The sequence below is a fragment of the Phyllobates terribilis genome, unplaced genomic scaffold (genome assembly GCF_046119375.1).
Source record: "Phyllobates terribilis strain yellow unplaced genomic scaffold, ASM4611937v1 Scaffold_1__5_contigs__length_1240528914, whole genome shotgun sequence".
Taxonomy (NCBI): Eukaryota; Metazoa; Chordata; class Amphibia; order Anura; family Dendrobatidae; genus Phyllobates; species Phyllobates terribilis.
Window position 1 is genome coordinate 1,215,387,146 of NW_027362761.1, and position 23,414 is coordinate 1,215,410,559.

The window sequence follows — 23,414 nt, forward strand, 5'->3', positions numbered from 1 at the left end:
TCTATTATCTATCTATTATCTATCATCTATTATCTATCTATTATCTATCTATCATCTATCTATCATCTATCTATTATCTATTATCTATCTATCATATATCATCTATATATCATCTATCTATTATCTATCTATTATCTATCATCTATCTATTATCTATCTATTATCTATCATCTATCTATCTATCTATTGTCTATCTATTATCTATCTATTATCTATCTATTGTCTATCTATTATCTATCTATTATCTATCTATTATCTATCTATTGTCTATCTATTATCTATCTATTATCTATCTATTATCTATCTATTATCTATTATCTATCTATTATCTATCTATTGTCTATCTATTATCTATCTATTATCTATCTATTATCTATCTATAATCTATCTATTTATCATCTATCTATTATCTATTATCTATCATCTGTCTATTATCTATCTATCATCTATTATCTATCTATTATCTATCATCTATCTATTATCTATTATCTATCTATTATCTATCTATTATCTATCTATTATTTATTATGTATTTATTTATCTATTTATTTATCTATCTATCTATTATCTATCCATCCATCCGTTTCTCTTCCTCCCTTTTACACCATATGTCCGGCGCAGCCACCATTAGGCAGTGACTGAGTAACGTGGGGCTCGAGCCTCTTTTGTCAGCACATGGAGTTTCTTCTCTGCTCCACCAGATGGGCATTAATAGGGCATTATTCTCCCGGCTAATGGTGATTATATGTGACAGGAACTGTGAAATTTGGGTGGGTGTGCGCATCGGGGTCAGGTTGAAAGACTTTTTTTTTTTCTTTACAGAATTGGCAATCACTCACAACAGCTTTTTACTTTACCTTCCTTAAAAACAGCCCACCCACACACTCCATCTTTCCAAGGAATAAAGCAGAATATTTTTTTTGTTCATTTCTATATTACCCGACCCGATCATCAATTACTAGAATTCACTCTTCTCTATTTTATGTTTTGTATCACAAAATTGTGTTGTTATTATTATTGCGGTATTGAATTATTTGTTAAGAAATGTCATTTTCTCTACACAATGAGCCCGAGAAACAAGAGGACAAACAACCGAGAAAGAAGAAAAGGAAAAGACGAGAAATAAGAAAAAACAAACAACCAAGAAATATAAGGACAAACAATCTGTGAAAGAAGAAAAGGAAAAACAATCCGAGAAAGAAGAAATGGAAAAACAACTGAAAAGTAGAAAAGGAAAAGACGAGAAAAACAAGAGGACAAACAACTAAGAAAGCAGAAAAGGAAAAACAAAGAAGAAAAGGAAAAGACGAAAAAGAAGAAAAAACAATCAATCTAGAAAGATAAGGACAAACAATCTGTGAAAGAAGAAAAGGAAAAACAATCCGCGAAAGAAGAAAAGGACAAACAATCTGTGAAAGAAGAAAAGGAAAAACAATCTGTGAAAGAAGAAAAGGAAAAACAATCCGCGAAAGAAGAAAAGGAAAAACAACTAAAAAGTAGAAAAGGAAAAGACGAGAAAAACAAGAGGACAAACAACTAAGAAAGCAGAAAAGGAAAAACAAAGAAGAAAAGGAAAAGGCGAGAAACAAGAAAAAACAAACAACCAAGAAATATAAGGACAAACAATCTGTGAAAGAAGAAAAGGAAAACAATCCGCGAAAGAAGAAAAGGAAAAACAGTCTGTGAAAGAAGAAAAGGAAAAACAATCCGCGAAAGAAGAAAAGGACAAACAATCTGTGAAAGATGAAAAGGAAAAACAATCCGCGAAAGAAGAAAAGGAAAAACAATCTGTGAAAGAAGAAAAGGAAAAACAATCCAAGAAAGAAGAAAAGGAAAAACAACTGAAAAGTAGAAAAGGAAAAGACAAGAAAAACAAGAGGACAAACAACTAAGAAAGCAGAAAAGGAAAAACTAAGAAGAAAAGGAAAAGACGAAAAAGAAGAAAAAACAATCAACCTAGAAAGATAAGGACAAAAAATCCGAGAGAAAAGAAAAACATCCATGAAATAAGAAAAGGAAAAAATATAAAAAAAAACAGAGAACAAGAGAAGGACAAAAAACTGAGAAAGAAAAAAAGAAAAACAAACTGAGAAAGAAAAAAAGAAAAACAAACCTAAAAAGAAAAAAGGAAAAACAATCAAGAAAGAAGAAAAGTAAAACACAAGAAAAAAGAAATAAAAAAACAGAGAAACAAGAGGACAAACACCTGAGAAAGAAAAAAAGAAAAACAAACTGAGAAAGAAAAAAGGAAAAACAACCAAGAAAGAAGAAAAGGAAAAGAATCAAGAAAAAAAAGAAAAAAAGAATAGAGAAATGAAAAGAAGGAAAAACAAACCGAGAAAGGAGAAAAAGAAAAAGAAATCAAGAAAGAAAGTGGACAAACAACTGGGAAAGAAAAAGGAAAAACCATCAAGAAAAGAAAAGACAGAAAACCAACCAAGAAAAGAACAGAAAATAAGGAAAACCAACCAAGAAAAAGGATAAAACAATCGAGGAAAAAGAAAAGGAAAACAATTGTGAAAGAAAAAAACAGCAAAAAAAGAAAAAAAGGAACAAACAACCAAGAAAAAAAAAGGAAAAACAACAGAGAAAGAAGAAAAGGCAAAATAACCAGGAAAGAAAAATGGACCAAAAATCCATAGACAAATTCTAGAATGTTTAGGATTTTTGAATGTTACTGTCCTGCGTTCTCAGCCTCACCTAACAGAAAACCCTTTTTTTCTTTCTGCGATGCTTTTCTGTTTTTACGTATTATAATCTAGTCCCGCAGCAGTTCTGTGACGTTGGCGTATAATTAGTTGACATGCTGTTTCCTCTGCTGTGGAGCAGATCTCTGATCCTGCAGATACAATTGTATCACCCGGACAATGCTGGGGAGCAGAAGACTCTGGGCTCCTGACCGATACATTGTAGCAAACTACCTGCTGTCACATTCTGCTGGCAGAGCCTTGTCTGGACTGGATGTATTTGTAGATCTGTCTGAGGTCTGCAGGATGGAAAAGGTCTTCTCCTTCACTGACAGCAAACTAATGTCCTAAACATGGCGGCGATCTCACACACGTTCTGCCCATTCACTATTGTTTGTGCACCTTTTTTTTATATAATTGTTTTCATTGACGCATTATTATTTTAGTTTCTGAATGATGTTTTTTCAAATTCTATTTTTAATAAAAAATAAATAAAATAAATGATAAAATACATGTATATGTAGAAATCAGGACGTGATGTGAAATATTATATAAATAAAAATCCCCTGTGTAACTAATATCACCAAGGTAAGCGGGACGCGGCGGAGACGCCTGAGCCAGTGCAATCAATCACTTCAGACTATTCTGATCATGTTCTGTTTCATTTCCAGGCTACCGGACGGTGTGTGGTGTGAACGGGCCCCTGGTGGTGCTGGATAATGTAAAGGTATGGAGACTATGGGAAACTATGGGGATGTGGAGAACAGAGGGACATCTACAGGTGCATCTCACAAAATTAGAATATCATCAAAAAGTTCAATTATTTCAGTTCTTCAATACAAAAAGTGAAACTCCTATATTATATAGAGTCATTACACACAGAGGGATCTATTATATAGAGTCATTACACACAGAGGGATCTATTATATAGAGTCATTACACACAGAGGGATCTATTATATAGAGTCATTACACACAGAGGGATCTATTATATAGAGTCATTACACACAGAGGGATCTATTATATAGTCATTACACGCAGAGGGATCTATTATATAGAGTCATTACACACAGAGGGATCTATTATATAGTCATTACACGCAGAGGGATCTATTATATAAAGTCATTACACACAGAGGGATCTATTATATAGAGTCATTACACACAGAGTGATCTATTATATAGAGTCATTAAACACAGAGGGATCTATTATATAGAGTCATTGCACACAGAGGGATCTATTATATAGAGTCATTACACGCAGAGGGATCTATTATATAGAGTCATTACACGCAGAGGGATCTATTATATAGAGTCATTACACACAGAGGGATTTATTATATAGTCATTACACGCAGAGGGATCTATTATATAGAGTCATTACATGCAGAGGGATCTATTATATAGAGTCATTACACACAGAGGGATCTATTATATAGAGTCATTACACACAGAGGGATCTATTATATAGAGTCATTACACACAGAGCGATCTATTATATAGAGTCATTACACACAGAGGGATCTATTATATAGAGTCATTACACACAGAGGGATCTATTATATAGAGTCATTACACACAGAGGGATCTATTATATAGAGGCATTACACACAGAGGGATCTATTATATAGAGTCATTACACACAGAGGGATCTATTATATAGAGTCATTACACACAGAGGGATCTATTATATAGAGTCATTACACACAGAGGGATCTATTATATAGAGTCATTACACACAGAGGGATCTATTATATAGAGTCATTACACACAGAGGGATCTATTATATAGTATTTACACGCAGAGGGATCTATTATATAGAGTCATTACACACAGAGGGATCTATTATATAGAGTCATTACACACAGAGTGATCTATTATATAGAGTCATTAAACACAGAGGGATCTATTATATAGAGTCATTGCACACAGAGGGATCTATTATATAGAGTCATTACACGCAGAGGGATCTATTATATAGAGTCATTACACGCAGAGGGATCTATTATATAGAGTCATTACACACAGAGGGATCTATTATATAGTCATTACACGCAGAGGGATCTATTATATAGAGTCATTACATGCAGAGGGATCTATTATATAGAGTCATTACACACAGAGGGATCTATTATATAGAGTCATTACACACAGAGGGATCTATTATATAGAGTCATTACACACAGAGCAATCTATTATATAGAGTCATTACACACAGAGGGATCTATTATATAGAGTCATTACACACAGAGGGATCTATTATATAGAGTCATTACACACAGAGGGATCTATTATATAGAGGCATTACACACAGAGGGATCTATTATATAGAGTCATTACACACAGAGGGATCTATTATATAGAGTCATTGCACACAGAGGGATCTATTATATAGAGTCATTACACACAGAGGGATCTATTATATAGAGTCATTACACACAGAGCGATCTTTTATATAGAGTCATTACGCACAGAGGGATCTATTATATAGAGTCATTACACACAGAGGGATCTATTATATAGAGTCATTACACACAGAGGGATCTATTATATAGAGTCATTACACGCAGAGGGATCTATTATATAGAGTCATTACACACAGAGGGATCTATTATATAGAGTCATTACACACAGAGGGATCGATTATATAGAGTCATTGCACACAGAGGGATCTATTATATAGAGTCATTACACGCAGAGGGATCTATTATATAGAGTCATTACACACAGAGGGATCTATTATATAGAGGCAATACACATATTATATAGAGTCATTACACACAGAGGGATCTAATATATAGAGTCATTACACACAGAGGGATCCATTATATAGAGTCATTTCACACAGAGGGATCTATTATATAGAGTCATTACTCACAGAGGGATCTATTATATAGAGTCATTACACACAGAGCGATCTATTATATAGAGTCATTACACACAGAGGGATCTATTATATAGAGTCATTACACACAGAGGGATCTATTATATAGAGTAATTTCACACAGAGGGATCTATTACATAGAGTCATTATGCACAGAGGGATCTGTTATATAGAGTCATTACACACAGAGGGATCTATTATATGGTGTCATTACACACAGAGGGATCTATTATATAGAGTCATTACACGCAGAGGGATCTATTATATAGTCATTACACACAGAGGGATCTATTATATAGAGGCATTACACGCAGAGGGATCTATTATATAGAGTCATTACACGCAGAGGGATCTATTATATAGAGGCATTACACGCAGAGGGATCTATTATATAGAGTCATTACACGCAGAGGGATCTATTATTAAGAGTCATTACACGCAGAGGGATCTATTATATAGAGTCATTACACGCAGAGGGATCTATTATAGAGTCATTACACACAGAGGGATCTATTATATAGAGTCATTACACACAGAGGGATCTATTATATAGAGTCATTTCATGCAGAGGGATCTATTATATAGAGTCATTACACACAGAGGGATCTATTATATAGAGTCATTACACACAGAGGGATCTATTATATAGAGTCATTACACACAGAGGGATCTATTATATAGAGTCATTACACACAGGGATCTATTATATAGAGTCATTACACACAGAGGGATCTATTATATAGAGTCATTACACACAGAGGGATCTATTATATAGAGTCATTACACACAGGGATCTATTATATAGAGTCATTACACACATAGTGATCTAATATATAGAGTCAATACACACAGAGGGATCTATTATATAGAGTCATTACACACAGAGTGATCTATTATATAGAGTCATTACACACAGAGGGTTCTATTATATAGAGTCATTACACACAGAGGGATCTATTATATAGAGTCATTACACACAAAGCGGTCTATTATATAGAGTCGTTACACACAGAGGGATCTATTATATAGAGTCATTACACACAGAAGGATCTATTATATAGAGTCGTTACACACAGAGCGACTCTGTGTGTAATGACTATAATAGATCCCTCTGTGTGTAATGACTATAATAGATCCCTCTGTGTGTAATGCCTCTATATAATAGATCACTCTGCGTGTAATGACTCTATATAATAGATCATTCTGCGTGTAATGACTCTATATAATAGATCCCTCTGCGTGTAGTGACTCTATATAATAGATCCCTCTGCGTGTAATGACTCTATATAATAGATCCCTCTGCGTGTAATGACTCTATATAATAGATTTCTCTGTGTGTAATTACTCTATATAATAGATCCCTCTGCGTGTAATGACTCCATATAATAGATCCCTCTGCGTGTAATGACTCTATATAATAGATCCCTCTGCGTGTAATGACTCTATATAATAGATCCCTCTGTGTGTAATGACTCTATATAATAGATCGCTCTGCGTGTAATGACTCTATATAATAGATCCCTCTGCGTGTAATGACTCTATATAATAGATCGCTCTGCGTGTAATGACTCTATATAATAGATCCCTCTGCGTGTAATGACTCTATATAATAGATCGCTCTGCGTGTAATGACTCTATATAATAGATCCCTCTGCGTGTAATGACTCTATATAATAGATCCCTCTGCGTGTAATGACTCTATATAATAGATCCCTCTGCGTGTAATGACTCTATATAATAGATCCCTCTGCGTGTAATGACTCTATATAATAGATCCCTCTGTGTGTAATGACTCTATAGAATAGATCCCTCTGTGTGTAATGACTCTATATAATAGATCCCTCTGCGTGTAATGACTATATAATAGATCACTCTGCGTGTAATGACTCTATAGAATAGATCCCTCTGCGTGTAATGACTCTATATAATAGATCACTCTGCGTGTAATGACTCTATAGAATACATCCCTCTGCGTGTAATGACTCTATATAATAGATCACTCTGCGTGTAATGACTCTATATAATAGATCATTCTGCGTGTAATGACTCTATATAATAGATCCCTCTGCGTGTAATGACTCTATATAATAGATCCCTCTGCGTGTAATGACTCTATATAATAGATCCCTCTGCGTGTAATGACTCTATATAATAGATTTCTCTGTGTGTAATGACTCTATATAATAGATCCCTCTGCGTGTAATGACTCTATATAATAGATCCCTCTGCGTGTAATGACTCTATATAATAGATCCCTCTGTGTGTAATGACTCTATATAATAGATCGCTCTGCGTGTAATGACTCTATATAATAGATCCCTCTGCGTGTAATGACTCTATATAATAGATCGCTCTGCGTGTAATGACTCTATATAATAGATCCCTCTGCGTGTAATGACTCTATATAATAGATCGCTCTGCGTGTAATGACTCTATATAATAGATCCCTCTGCGTGTAATGACTCTATATAATAGATCCCTCTGCGTGTAATGACTCTATATAATAGATCCCTCTGCGTTTAATGACTCTATATAATAGATCCCTCTGCGTGTAATGACTCTATATAATAGATCCCTCTGGGTGTAATGACTCTATATAATAGAACCCTCTGGGTGAAATGACTCTATATAATAGATCGCTCTGCGTGTAATGACTCTATATAATATATCCCTGTGTGTAATGACTCTATATAATAGATCCCTCTGCGTGTAATGACTCTATATAATAGATCGCTCTGTGTGTAATGACTCTATATAATAGATCCCTCTGTGTGTAATGACTCTATATAATAGATCGCTCTGCGTGTAATGACTCTATATAATAGATCCCTCTGCGTGTAATGACTCTATATAATAGATCCCTCTGTGTGTAATGACTCTATATAATAGATTCCTCTGCGTGTAATGACTCTATATAATAGATCCCTCAGCGTGTAATGACTCTATATAATAGATCCCTCTGTGTGTAATGGCTCTATTTAATAGATCCCTCTGTGTGTAATGACTGTATATAATAGATCCCTCTGTGTGTAATGACTCTATATAATAGATCGCTCTGCGTGTAATGACTCTATATAATAGATCCCTCTGTGTGTAATGACTCTATATAATAGATCGCTCTGCGTGTAATGACTCTATTTAATAGATCCCTCTGCGTGTAATGACTCTATATAATAAATCCCTCTGCGTGTAATGACTCTATATAACAGATCCCTCTGTGTGTAATGACTCTATATAATAGATCGCTCTGCGTGTAATGACTCTATATAATAGATCCCTCTGCGTGTAATGACTCTTTATAATAGATCACTCTGTGTATAATGACTCTATATAATAGATCGCTCTGCGTGTAATGACTCTCTATAATAGATCCCTCTGTGTGTAATGACTCTATATAGTAGATCCCTCTGCGTGTAATGACTCTATATAATAGATCCCTCTGCGTGTAATGACTCTTTATAATAGATCGCTCTGCGTGTAATCACTCTATATAATAGATCCCTCTGTGTGCAATGACTCTATATAATAGATCCCTCTGTGTGTAATGACTCTATTTAATAGATCCCTCTGTGTGTAATGACTCTATATAATAGACCCCTCTGCGTGTAATGACTCTATATAATAGAACCCTCTGCGTGTAATGACTCTATATAATAGATCCCTCAGCGTGTAATGACTCTATATAATAGATCCCTCTGTGTGTAATGACTCTATATAATAGATCACTCTGCGTGTAATGACTCTATATAATAGATCCCTCTGAGTGTAATGACTGTATATAATAGATCACTCTGTCTGTAATGACTCTATATAATAGATCCCTCTGCGTGTAATTACTCTATATAATAGATCCCTCTGTGTGCAATGACTCTATATAATAGATCCCTCTGTGTGTAATCACTCTATATAATAGATCCCTCTGCGTGTAATGACTCTATATAATAGATCCCTCTGCGTGTAATGACTATATAATAGATCCCTCTGTGTGTAATGGCTCTATATAATAGATCCCTCTGTGTGTAATGACTCTATATAATAGATCCCTCTGCGTGTAATGACTCTATATAATAGATCCCTCTGTGTGTAATGACTATATAATAGATCACTCTGTGTGTAGTGACTCTATATAATAGATCACTCTGTGTGTAATGACTCTATATAATAGATCCCTCTGTGTGTAATGACTCTATATAATAGATCCCTCTGTGTGTAATGACTCTATATAATAGATCCCTCTGTGTGTAATGACTCTATATAATAGATCACTCTGTGTGTAATGACTCTATATAATAGATCCCTCTGTGTGTAATGACTCTATATAATAGATCCCTCTGTGTGTAATGACTCTATATAATAGATCCCTCTGTGTGTAATGACTCTATATAATAGATACCTCTGTGTATATTGACTCTATATAATAGATCCCTCTGTGTGTAATGACTCTATATAATAGATCCCTCTGCGTGTAATGACTATATAATAGATCCCTCTGTGTGTAATGGCTCTATATAATAGATACCTCTGTGTGTATTGACTCTACATAAAAGATCCCTCTGTGTGTAATGACTCTATATAATAGATCCCTCTGTGTGTAATGTCTCTAAATAATAGATACCTCTGTGTGTAATGACTCTATATAATAGATCCCTCTGCGTGTAATGACTATATAATAGATCCCTCTGTGTGTAATGGCTCTATACAATAGATCCCTCTTTGTGTAATGACTCTATATAATAGATACCTCTGTGTGTAATGACTCTATATAATAGATCCCTCTGTGTGTAATGACTCTATATAATAGATCACTCTGTGTGTAATCACTCTATATAATAGATCCCTCTGCGTGTAATGACTCTATATAATAGATCCCTCTGCGTGTAATCACTCTATATAATAGATCCTTCTGTCTGTAGTGACACTATATAACAGATCCCTCTATCTGTAATGACTCTATATCATAGATCCCTCTGCGTGTAATCACTCTATATAATAGATCCCTCTGTGTGTAATGACTCTATATAATAGATCCCTCTGCGTGTAATCACTCTATATAATAGATCCCTCTGTGTGTAATCACTCTATATAATAGATCCCTCTGTGTGTAATGACTCTATATAATAGATCCCTCTGCGTGTAATGACTCTATATAATAGATCCCTCTGCATGTAATGACTCTATATAATAGATCCCTCTGTGTGTAATGACTCTATATAATAGATCCCTCTGTGTGTAGTGACTCTATATAATAGATCCCTCTGTGTGAAATCACTCTACATAATAGATCCCTCTGTGTGTAATCACTCTGTGTAATAGATCCCTCTGTGTGCAATGACTCTATATAATAGTTCCCTCTGTGTGTAATCACTCTATATAATAGATCCTTCTGTGTGTAATGACTCTATATAATAGATCCCTCTGTCTGTAATGACTCTATATAATAGATCCCTCTGCGTGTAATCACTCTAAATAATAGATCCCTCTGTCTGTAATGACTCTATATAATAGATCCCTCTGCGTGTAATGACTCTATATAATAGATCACTCTGTGTGTAATGACTCTATATAATAGATCCCTCTGCGTGTAATGACTCTATATAATAGATCCCTCTGCGTGTAATGACTCTATATAATAGATCCCTCTGCGTGTAATGACTCTATATAATAGATCCCTCTGTGTGTAATGACTCTATATAATAGATCCCTCTGTGTGTAATGACTCTATATAATAGATCACTCTGTGTGTAATGACTCTATATAATAGATCCCTCTGCATGTAATGACTCTATATAATAGATCCCTCTGCGTGTAATGACTCTAAATAATAGATCCCTCTGCATGTAATGACTCTATATAATAGATCCCTCTGTGTGTAATGACTCTATATAATAGATCCCTCTGTGTGTAATCACTCTATATAATAGATCCCTCTGTGTGTAATCACTCTGTATAATAGATCCCTCTGTGTGCAATGACTCTATATAATAGATCCCTCTGTGTGTAATCACTCTATATAATAGATCCTTCTGTGTGTAATGACTCTATATAATAGATCCTCTGTCTGTAGTGACTCTATATAATAGATCCCTCTGCGTGTAATCACTCTAAATAATAGATCCTTCTGTCTGTAATGACTCTATATTATAGATCCCTCTGCGTGTAATGACTCTATATAATAGATCCCTCTGCGTGTAATGACTCTATATAATAGATCACTCTGTGTGTAATGACTCTATATAATAGATCCCTCTGCGTGTAATGACTCTATATAATAGATCCCTCTGCGTGTAATGACTCTATATAATAGATCCCTCTGTGTGTAATGACTCTATATAATCGATCCCTCTGTGTGTAATGACTCTATATAATAGATCACTCTGTGTGTAATGACTCTATATAATAGATCACTCTGTGTGTAATGACTCTATATAATAGATCACTCTGTGTGTCATGACTCTATATAATAGATCACTCTGTGTGTAATGACTCTATATAATAGATCCCTCTGTGTGTAATGACTATATAATAGATCCCTCTGTGTGTAATGACTCTATATAATAGATCACTCTGTGTGTAATGACTCTATATAATAGATCACTCTGTGTGTAATGACTCTATATAATAGATCCCTCTGTGTGTAATGACTCTATATAATAGATCACTCTGCGTGTAATGACTCTATATAATAGATCACTCTGCGTGTAATGACTCTATAAAATAGATAACTCTGTGTGTAATGACTCTATATAATAGATCACTCTGTGTGTAATGACTCTATATAATAGATCACTCTGTGTGTAATGACTCTATATAATAGATCACTCTGTGTGTAATGACTCTATGTAATAGATCCCTCTGTGTGTAATGACTATATAATAGATCCCTCTGTGTGTAATGACTCTATATAATAGATCACTCTGTGTGTAATGACTCTATATAATAGATCACTCTGTGTGTAATGACTCTATATAATAGATCCCTCTGTGTGTAATGACTCTATATAATAGATCACTCTGCGTGTAATGACTCTATATAATAGATCACTCTGCGTGTAATGACTCTATATAATAGATCCCTCTGCATGTAATGACTCTATATAATAGATCCCTCTGTGTGTAATGACTCTATATAATAGATCCCTCTGTGTGTAATGACTCTATATAATAGATCCCTCTGTGTGAAATCACTCTATATAATAGATCCCTCTGTGTGTAATCACTCTGTGTAATAGATCCCTCTGTGTGCAATGACTATATAATAGTTCCCTCTGTGTGTAATCACTCTATATAATAGATCCTTCTGTGTGTAATGACTCTATATAATAGATCCCTCTGTCTGTAATGACTCTATATAATAGATCCCTCTGCGTGTAATCACTCTAAATAATAGATCACTCTGTGTGTAATGACTCTATATAATAGATCCCTCTGCGTGTAATGACTCTATATAATAGATCCCTCTGCGTGTAATGACTCTATATAATAGATCCCTCTGCGTGTAATGACTCTATATAATAGATCCCTCTGTGTGTAATGACTCTATATAATAGATCCCTCTGTGTGTAATGACTCTATATAATAGATCACTCTGTGTGTAATGACTCTATATAATAGATCCCTCTGCGTGTAATGACTCTATATAATAGATCCCTCTGCGTGTAATGACTCTAAATAATAGATCCCTCTGCATGTAATGACTCTATATAATAGATCCCTCTGTGTGTAATGACTCTATATAATAGATCCCTCTGTGTGTAATCACTCTATATAATAGAACCCTCTGTGTGTAATCACTCTGTATAATAGATCCCTCTGTGTGCAATGACTCTATATAATAGATCCCTCTGTGTGTAATCACTCTATATAATAGATCCTTCTGTGTGTAATGACTCTATATAATAGATCCTCTGTCTGTAGTGACTCTATATAATAGATACCTCTGCGTGTAATCACTCTAAATAATAGATCCTTCTGTCTGTAATGACTCTATATAATAGATCCCTCTGCGTGTAATGACTCTATATAATAGATCCCTCTGCGTGTAATGACTCTATATAATAGATCACTCTGTGTGTAATGACTCTATATAATAGATCAGTCTGCGTGTAATGACTCTATATAATAGATCCCTCTGTGTGTAATGACTCTATATAATAGATCCCTCTGTGTGTAATGACTCTATATAATAGATCACTCTGAGTGTAATGACTCTATATAATAGATCAGTCTGCGTGTAATGACTCTATATAATAGATCCCTCTGTGTGTAATGACTCTATATAATAGATCCCTCTGTGTGTAATGACTCTATATAATAGATCACTCTGTCTGTAATGACTCTATATAATAGATCACTCTGTGTGTAATGACTCTATATAATAGATCACTCTGTGTGTAATGACTCTATATAATAGATCACTCTGTGTGTAATGACTCTATATAATAGATCCCTCTGTGTGTAATGACTATATAATAGATCCCTCTGTGTGTAATGACTCTATATAATAGATCACTCTGTGTGTAATGACTCTATATAATAGATCACTCTGTGTGTAATGACTCTATATAATAGATCCCTCTGTGTGTAATGACTCTATATAATAGATCACTCTGCGTGTAATGACTCTATATAATAGATCACTCTGCGTGTAATGACTCTATAAAATAGATCACTCTGTGTGTAATGACTCTATATAATAGATCACTCTGTGTGTAATGACTCTATATAATAGATCACTCTGTGTGTAATGACTCTATATAATAGATCACTCTGTGTGTAATGACTGTATATAATAGATCCCTCTGTGTGTAATGACTATATAATAGATCCCTCTGTGTGTAATGACTCTATATAATAGATCACTCTGTGTGTAATGACTCTATATAATAGATCACTCTGTGTGTAATGACTCTATATAATAGATCCCTCTGTGTGTAATGACTCTATATAATAGATCACTCTGCGTGTAATGACTCTATATAATAGATCACTCTGCGTGTAATGACTCTATATAATAGATCCCTCTGTGTGTAATGACTCTATGTAATAGATCCCTCTGTGTAATGACTCTATATAATAGATCCCTCTGTGTGTAATGACTCTATATAATAGATCCCTCTGTGTGTAATGACTCTATATAATAGATCCTTCTGTGTGTAATGACTCTATGTAATAGATCCCTCTGTGTAATGACTCTATATAATAGATCCCTCTGTGTGTAATGACTCTATATAATAGATCCCTCTGTGTGTAATGACTCTATATAATAGATCCCTCTGTGTGTAATGACTCTATATAATAGATCCCTCTGTGTGTAATGACTCTATATAATAAATACCTCTGTGTGTATTGACTCTATATAATAGATCCCTCTGTGTGTAATGACTCTATATAATAGATCCCTCTGCGTGTAATGACTATATAATAGATCCCTCTGTGTGTAATGGCTCTATATAATAGATCGCTCTGCGTGTAATGACTCTATATAATAGATCCCTCTGCGTGTAATGACTCTATATAATAGATCCCTCTGCGTGTAATGACTCTATATAATAGATCCCTCTGCGTTTAATGACTCTATATAATAGATCCCTCTGCGTGTAATGACTCTATATAATAGATCCCTCTGGGTGTAATGACTCTATATAATAGAACCCTCTGGGTGAAATGACTCTATATAATAGATCGCTCTGCGTGTAATGACTCTATATAATATATCCCTGTGTGTAATGACTCTATATAATAGATCCCTCTGCGTGTAATGACTCTATATAATAGATCGCTCTGTGTGTAATGACTCTATATAATAGATCCCTCTGTGTGTAATGACTCTATATAATAGATCGCTCTGCGTGTAATGACTCTATATAATAGATCCCTCTGCGTGTAATGACTCTATATAATAGATCCCTCTGTGTGTAATGACTCTATATAATAGATTCCTCTGCGTGTAATGACTCTATATAATAGATCCCTCAGCGTGTAATGACTCTATATAATAGATCCCTCTGTGTGTAATGGCTCTATTTAATAGATCCCTCTGTGTGTAATGACTGTATATAATAGATCCCTCTGTGTGTAATGACTCTATATAATAGATCGCTCTGCGTGTAATGACTCTATATAATAGATCCCTCTGTGTGTAATGACTCTATATAATAGATCGCTCTGCGTGTAATGACTCTATTTAATAGATCCCTCTGCGTGTAATGACTCTATATAATAAATCCCTCTGCGTGTAATGACTCTATATAACAGATCCCTCTGTGTGTAATGACTCTATATAATAGATCGCTCTGCGTGTAATGACTCTATATAATAGATCCCTCTGCGTGTAATGACTCTTTATAATAGATCACTCTGTGTATAATGACTCTATATAATAGATCGCTCTGCGTGTAATGACTCTCTATAATAGATCCCTCTGTGTGTAATGACTCTATATAGTAGATCCCTCTGCGTGTAATGACTCTATATAATAGATCCCTCTGCGTGTAATGACTCTTTATAATAGATCGCTCTGCGTGTAATCACTCTATATAATAGATCCCTCTGTGTGCAATGACTCTATATAATAGATCCCTCTGTGTGTAATGACTCTATTTAATAGATCCCTCTGTGTGTAATGACTCTATATAATAGACCCCTCTGCGTGTAATGACTCTATATAATAGAACCCTCTGCGTGTAATGACTCTATATAATAGATCCCTCAGCGTGTAATGACTCTATATAATAGATCCCTCTGTGTGTAATGACTCTATATAATAGATCACTCTGCGTGTAATGACTCTATATAATAGATCCCTCTGAGTGTAATGACTGTATATAATAGATCACTCTGTCTGTAATGACTCTATATAATAGATCCCTCTGCGTGTAATTACTCTATATAATAGATCCCTCTGTGTGCAATGACTCTATATAATAGATCCCTCTGTGTGTAATCACTCTATATAATAGATCCCTCTGCGTGTAATGACTCTATATAATAGATCCCTCTGCGTGTAATGACTATATAATAGATCCCTCTGTGTGTAATGGCTCTATATAATAGATCCCTCTGTGTGTAATGACTCTATATAATAGATCCCTCTGCGTGTAATGACTCTATATAATAGATCCCTCTGTGTGTAATGACTATATAATAGATCACTCTGTGTGTAATGACTCTATATAATAGATCACTCTGTGTGTAATGACTCTATATAATAGATCCCTCTGTGTGTAATGACTCTATATAATAGATCCCTCTGTGTGTAATGACTCTATATAATAGATCCCTCTGTGTGTAATGACTCTATATAATAGATCACTCTGTGTGTAATGACTCTATATAATAGATCCCTCTGTGTGTAATGACTCTATATAATAGATCCCTCTGTGTGTAATGACTCTATATAATAGATCCCTCTGTGTGTAATGACTCTATATAATAGATACCTCTGTGTATATTGACTCTATATAATAGATCCCTCTGTGTGTAATGACTCTATATAATAGATCCCTCTGCGTGTAATGACTATATAATAGATCCCTCTGTGTGTAATGGCTCTATATAATAGATACCTCTGTGTGTATTGACTCTACATAAAAGATCCCTCTGTGTGTAATGACTCTATATAATAGATCCCTCTGTGTGTAATGTCTCTAAATAATAGATACCTCTGTGTGTAATGACTCTATATAATAGATCCCTCTGCGTGTAATGACTATATAATAGATCCCTCTGTGTGTAATGGCTCTATACAATAGATCCCTCTGTGTGTAATGACTCTATATAATAGATACCTCTGTGTGTAATGACTCTATATAATAGATCCCTCTGTGTGTAATGACTCTATATAATAGATCACTCTGTGTGTAATCACTCTATATAATAGATCCCTCTGCGTGTAATGACGCTATATAATAGATCCCTCTGCGTGTAATCACTCTATATAATAGATCCTTCTGTGTGTAGTGACACTATATAACAGATCCCTCTATCTGTAATGACTCTATATCATAGATCCCTCTGCGTGTAATCACTCTATATAATAGATCCCTCTGTGTGTAATGACTCTATATAATAGATCCCTCTGCGTGTAATCACTCTATATAATAGATCCCTCTGTGTGTAATCACTCTATATAATAGATCCCTCTGTGTGTAATGACTCTATATAATAGATCCCTCTGCGTGTAATGACTCTATATAATAGATCCCTCTGCATGTAATGACTCTATATAATAGATCCCTCTGTGTGTAATGACTCTATATAATAGATCCCTCTGTGTGTAGTGACTCTATATAATAGATCCCTCTGTGTGAAATCACTCTACATAATAGATCCCTCTGTGTGTAATCACTCTGTGTAATAGATCCCTCTGTGTGCAATGACTCTATATAATAGTTCCCTCTGTGTGTAATCACTCTATATAATAGATCCTTCTGTGTGTAATGACTCTATATAATAGATCCCTCTGTCTGTAATGACTCTATGTAATAGATCCCTCTGCGTGTAATCACTCTAAATAATAGATCCCTCTGTCTGTAATGACTCTATATAATAGATCCCTCTGCGTGTAATGACTCTATATAATAGATCCCTCTGCGTGTAATGACTCTATATAATAGATCACTCTGTGTGTAATGACTCTATATAATAGATCCCTCTGCGTGTAATGACTCTATATAATAGATCCCTCTGCGTGTAATGACTCTATATAATAGATCCCTCTGCGTGTAATGACTCTATATAATAGATCCCTCTGTGTGTAATGACTCTATATAATAGATCCCTCTGTGTGTAATGACTCTATATAATAGATCACTCTGTGTGTAATGACTCTATATAATAGATCCCTCTGCATGTAATGACTCTATATAATAGATCCCTCTGCGTGTAATGACTCTAAATAATAGATCCCTCTGCATGTAATGACTCTATATAATAGATCCCTCTGTGTGTAATGACTCTATATAATAGATCCCTCTGTGTGTAATCACTCTATATAATAGATCCCTCTGTGTGTAATCACTCTGTATAATAGATCCCTCTGTGTGCAATGACTCTATATAATAGATCCCTCTGTGTGTAATCACTCTATATAATAGATCCTTCTGTGTGTAATGACTCTATATAATAGATCCTCTGTCTGTAGTGACTCTATATAATAGATCCCTCTGCGTGTAATCACTCTAAATAATAGATCCTTCTGTCTGTAATGACTCTATATTATAGATCCCTCTGCGTGTAATGACTCTATATAATAGATCCCTCTGCGTGTAATGACTCTATATAATAGATCACTCTGTGTGCAATGACTCTATATAATAGATCCCTCTGCGTGTAATGACTCTATATAATAGATCCCTCTGCGTGTAATGACTCTATATAATAGATCCCTCTGTGTGTAATGACTCTATATAATCGATCCCTCTGTGTGTAATGACTCTATATAATAGATCACTCTGTGTGTAATGACTCTATATAATAGATCACTCTGTGTGTAATGACTCTATATAATAGATCACTCTGTGTGTCATGACTCTATATAATAGATCACTCTGTGTGTAATGACTCTATATAATAGATCCCTCTGTGTGTAATGACTATATAATAGATCCCTCTGTGTGTAATGACTCTATATAATAGATCACTCTGTGTGTAATGACTCTATATAATAGATCACTCTGTGTGTAATGACTCTATATAATAGATCCCTCTGTGTGTAATGACTCTATATAATAGATCACTCTGCGTGTAATGACTCTATATAATAGATCACTCTGCGTGTAATGACTCTATAAAATAGATAACTCTGTGTGTAATGACTCTATATAATAGATCACTCTGTGTGTAATGACTCTATATAATAGATCACTCTGTGTGTAATGACTCTATATAATAGATCACTCTGTGTGTAATGACTCTATGTAATAGATCCCTCTGTGTGTAATGACTATATAATAGATCCCTCTGTGTGTAATGACTCTATATAATAGATCACTCTGTGTGTAATGACTCTATATAATAGATCACTCTGTGTGTAATGACTCTATATAATAGATCCCTCTGTGTGTAATGACTCTATATAATAGATCACTCTGCGTGTAATGACTCTATATAATAGATCACTCTGCGTGTAATGACTCTATATAATAGATCCCTCTGCATGTAATGACTCTATATAATAGATCCCTCTGTGTGTAATGACTCTATATAATAGATCCCTCTGTGTGTAATGACTCTATATAATAGATCCCTCTGTGTGAAATCACTCTATATAATAGATCCCTCTGTGTGTAATCACTCTGTGTAATAGATCCCTCTGTGTGCAATGACTATATAATAGTTCCCTCTGTGTGTAATCACTCTATATAATAGATCCTTCTGTGTGTAATGACTCTATATAATAGATCCCTCTGTCTGTAATGACTCTATATAATAGATCCCTCTGCGTGTAATCACTCTAAATAATAGATCACTCTGTGTGTAATGACTCTATATAATAGATCCCTCTGCGTGTAATGACTCTATATAATAGATCCCTCTGCGTGTAATGACTCTATATAATAGATCCCTCTGCGTGTAATGACTCTATATAATAGATCCCTCTGTGTGTAATGACTCTATATAATAGATCCCTCTGTGTGTAATGACTCTATATAATAGATCACTCTGTGTGTAATGACTCTATATAATAGATCCCTCTGCGTGTAATGACTCTATATAATAGATCCCTCTGCGTGTAATGACTCTAAATAATAGATCCCTCTGCATGTAATGACTCTATATAATAGATCCCTCTGTGTGTAATGACTCTATATAATAGATCCCTCTGTGTGTAATCACTCTATATAATAGATCCCTCTGTGTGTAATCACTCTGTATAATAGATCCCTCTGTGTGCAATGACTCTATATAATAGATCCCTCTGTGTGTAATCACTCTATATAATAGATCCTTCTGTGTGTAATGACTCTATATAATAGATCCTCTGTCTGTAGTGACTCTATATAATAGATACCTCTGCGTGTAATCACTCTAAATAATAGATCCTTCTGTCTGTAATGACTCTATATAATAGATCCCTCTGCGTGTAATGACTCTATATAATAGATCCCTCTGCGTGTAATGACTCTATATAATAGATCACTCTGTGTGTAATGACTCTATATAATAGATCCCTCTGAGTGTAATGACTCTATATAATAGATCAGTCTGCGTGTAATGACTCTATATAATAGATCCCTCTGTGTGTAATGACTCTATATAATAGATCCCTCTGTGTGTAATGACTCTATATAATAGATCACTCTGTCTGTAATGACTCTATATAATAGATCACTCTGTGTGTAATGACTCTATATAATAGATCACTCTGTGTGTAATGACTCTATATAATAGATCACTCTGTGTGTAATGACTCTATATAATAGATCCCTCTGTGTGTAATGACTATATAATAGATCCCTCTGTGTGTAATGACTCTATATAATAGATCACTCTGTGTGTAATGACTCTATATAATAGATCACTCTGTGTGTAATGACTCTATATAATAGATCCCTCTGTGTGTAATGACTCTATATAATAGATCACTCTGCGTGTAATGACTCTATATAATAGATCACTCTGCGTGTAATGACTCTATAAAATAGATCACTCTGTGTGTAATGACTCTATATAATAGATCACTCTGTGTGTAATGACTCTATATAATAGATCACTCTGTGTGTAATGACTCTATATAATAGATCACTCTGTGTGTAATGACTGTATATAATAGATCCCTCTGTGTGTAATGACTATATAATAGATCCCTCTGTGTGTAATGACTCTATATAATAGATCACTCTGTGTGTAATGACTCTATATAATAGATCACTCTGTGTGTAATGACTCTATATAATAGATCCCTCTGTGTGTAATGACTCTATATAATAGATCACTCTGCGTGTAATGACTCTATATAATAGATCACTCTGCGTGTAATGACTCTATATAATAGATCCCTCTGTGTGTAATGACTCTATGTAATAGATCCCTCTGTGTAATGACTCTATATAATAGATCCCTCTGTGTGTAATGACTCTATATAATAGATCCCTCTGTGTGTAATGACTCTATATAATAGATCCTTCTGTGTGTAATGACTCTATGTAATAGATCCCTCTGTGTAATGACTCTATATAATAGATCCCTCTGTGTGTAATGACTCTATATAATAGATCCCTCTGTGTGTAATGACTCTATATAATAGATCCCTCTGTGTGTAATGACTCTATATAATAGATCCCTCTGTGTGTAATGACTCTATATAATAAATACCTCTGTGTGTATTGACTCTATATAATAGATCCCTCTGTGTGCAATGACTCTATATAATAGATCCCTCTGCGTGTAATGACTATATAATAGATCCCTCTGTGTGTAATGGCTCTATATAATAGATACCTCTGTGTGTATTGACTCTATATAATAGATCCCTCTGTGTGTAATGACTCTATATAATAGATCCCTCTGTGTGTAATGTCTCTATATAATAGATCCCTCTGTGTGTAATGACTCTATATAATAGATCCCTCTGCGTGTAATGACTATATAATAGATCCCTCTGTGTGTAATGGCTCTATATAATAGATCCCTCTGTGTGTAATGACTCTATATAATAGATCCCTCTGCGTGTAATGACTCTATATAATAGATCCCTCTGTGTGTAATGACTATATAATAGATCACTCTGTGTGTAATGACTCTATATAATAGATCACTTTATGTGTAATGACTCTATATAATAGATCCTTCCGTGTGTAATGACTCTATATAATAGATCCCTCTGTGTGTAATGACTCTATATAATAGATCACTCTGTGTGTAATGACTCTATATAATAGATCCCTCTGTGTGTAATGACTCTATATAATAGATCCCTCTGTGTGTAATGACTCTATATAATAGATCCCTCTGTGTGTAATGTCTCTATATAATAGATCCCTCTGTGTGTAATGACTCTATATAATAGATCCCTCTGCGTGTAATGACTATATAATAGATCCCTCTGTGTGTAATGGCTCTATATAATAGATCCCTCTGTGTGTAATGACTCTATATAATAGATCCCTCTGCGTGTAATGACTCTATATAATAGATCCCTCTGTGTGTAATGACTATATAATAGATCACTCTGTGTGTAATGACTCTATATAATAGATCACTCTATGTGTAATGACTCTATATAATAGATCCTTCCGTGTGTAATGACTCTATATAATAGATCCCTCTGTGTGTAATGACTCTATATAATAGATCCCTCTGTGTGTAATGACTCTATATAATAGATCCCTCTGTGTGTAATGACTCTATATAATAGATCCCTCTGTGTGAAATCACTCTATATAATCGATCCCTCTGTGTGTAATCACTCTATATAATAGATCCCTCTGTGTGTAATCACTCTGTGTAATAGATCCCTCTGCGTGTAATGACTCTATATAATAGATCACTCTGCGTGTAATGACTCTATAAAATAGATCACTCTGTGTGTAATGACTCTATATAATAGATCACTCTGTGTGTAATGACTCTATATAATAGATCACTCTGTGTGTAATGACTCTATATAATAGATCACTCTGTGTGTAATGACTCTATATAATAGATCCCTCTGTGTGTAATGACTATATAATAGATCCCTCTGTGTGTAATGACTCTATATAATAGATCACTCTGTGTGTAATGACTCTATATAATAGATCACTCTTTGTGTAATGACTCTATATAATAGATCCCTCTGTGTGTAATGACTCTATATAATAGATCACTCTGCGTGTAATGACTCTATATAATAGATCACTCTGCGT

General features: G+C 34.5%; 1 protein-coding gene across 1 annotated transcript in view; it reads left to right on the forward strand.

The window, feature by feature from the left end:
- Positions 1-23,414, forward strand: part of ATP6V1B1 (ATPase H+ transporting V1 subunit B1) — a 379,213-nt gene that overhangs the window by 111,035 nt on the left and 244,764 nt on the right. Inside the window, exon 2 of the mRNA XM_073649636.1 lies at positions 3,359-3,414. Within this exon, the coding sequence (XP_073505737.1) occupies positions 3,359-3,414 (56 nt within the window). The remainder of the gene's footprint in view (positions 1-3,358; positions 3,415-23,414) is intronic.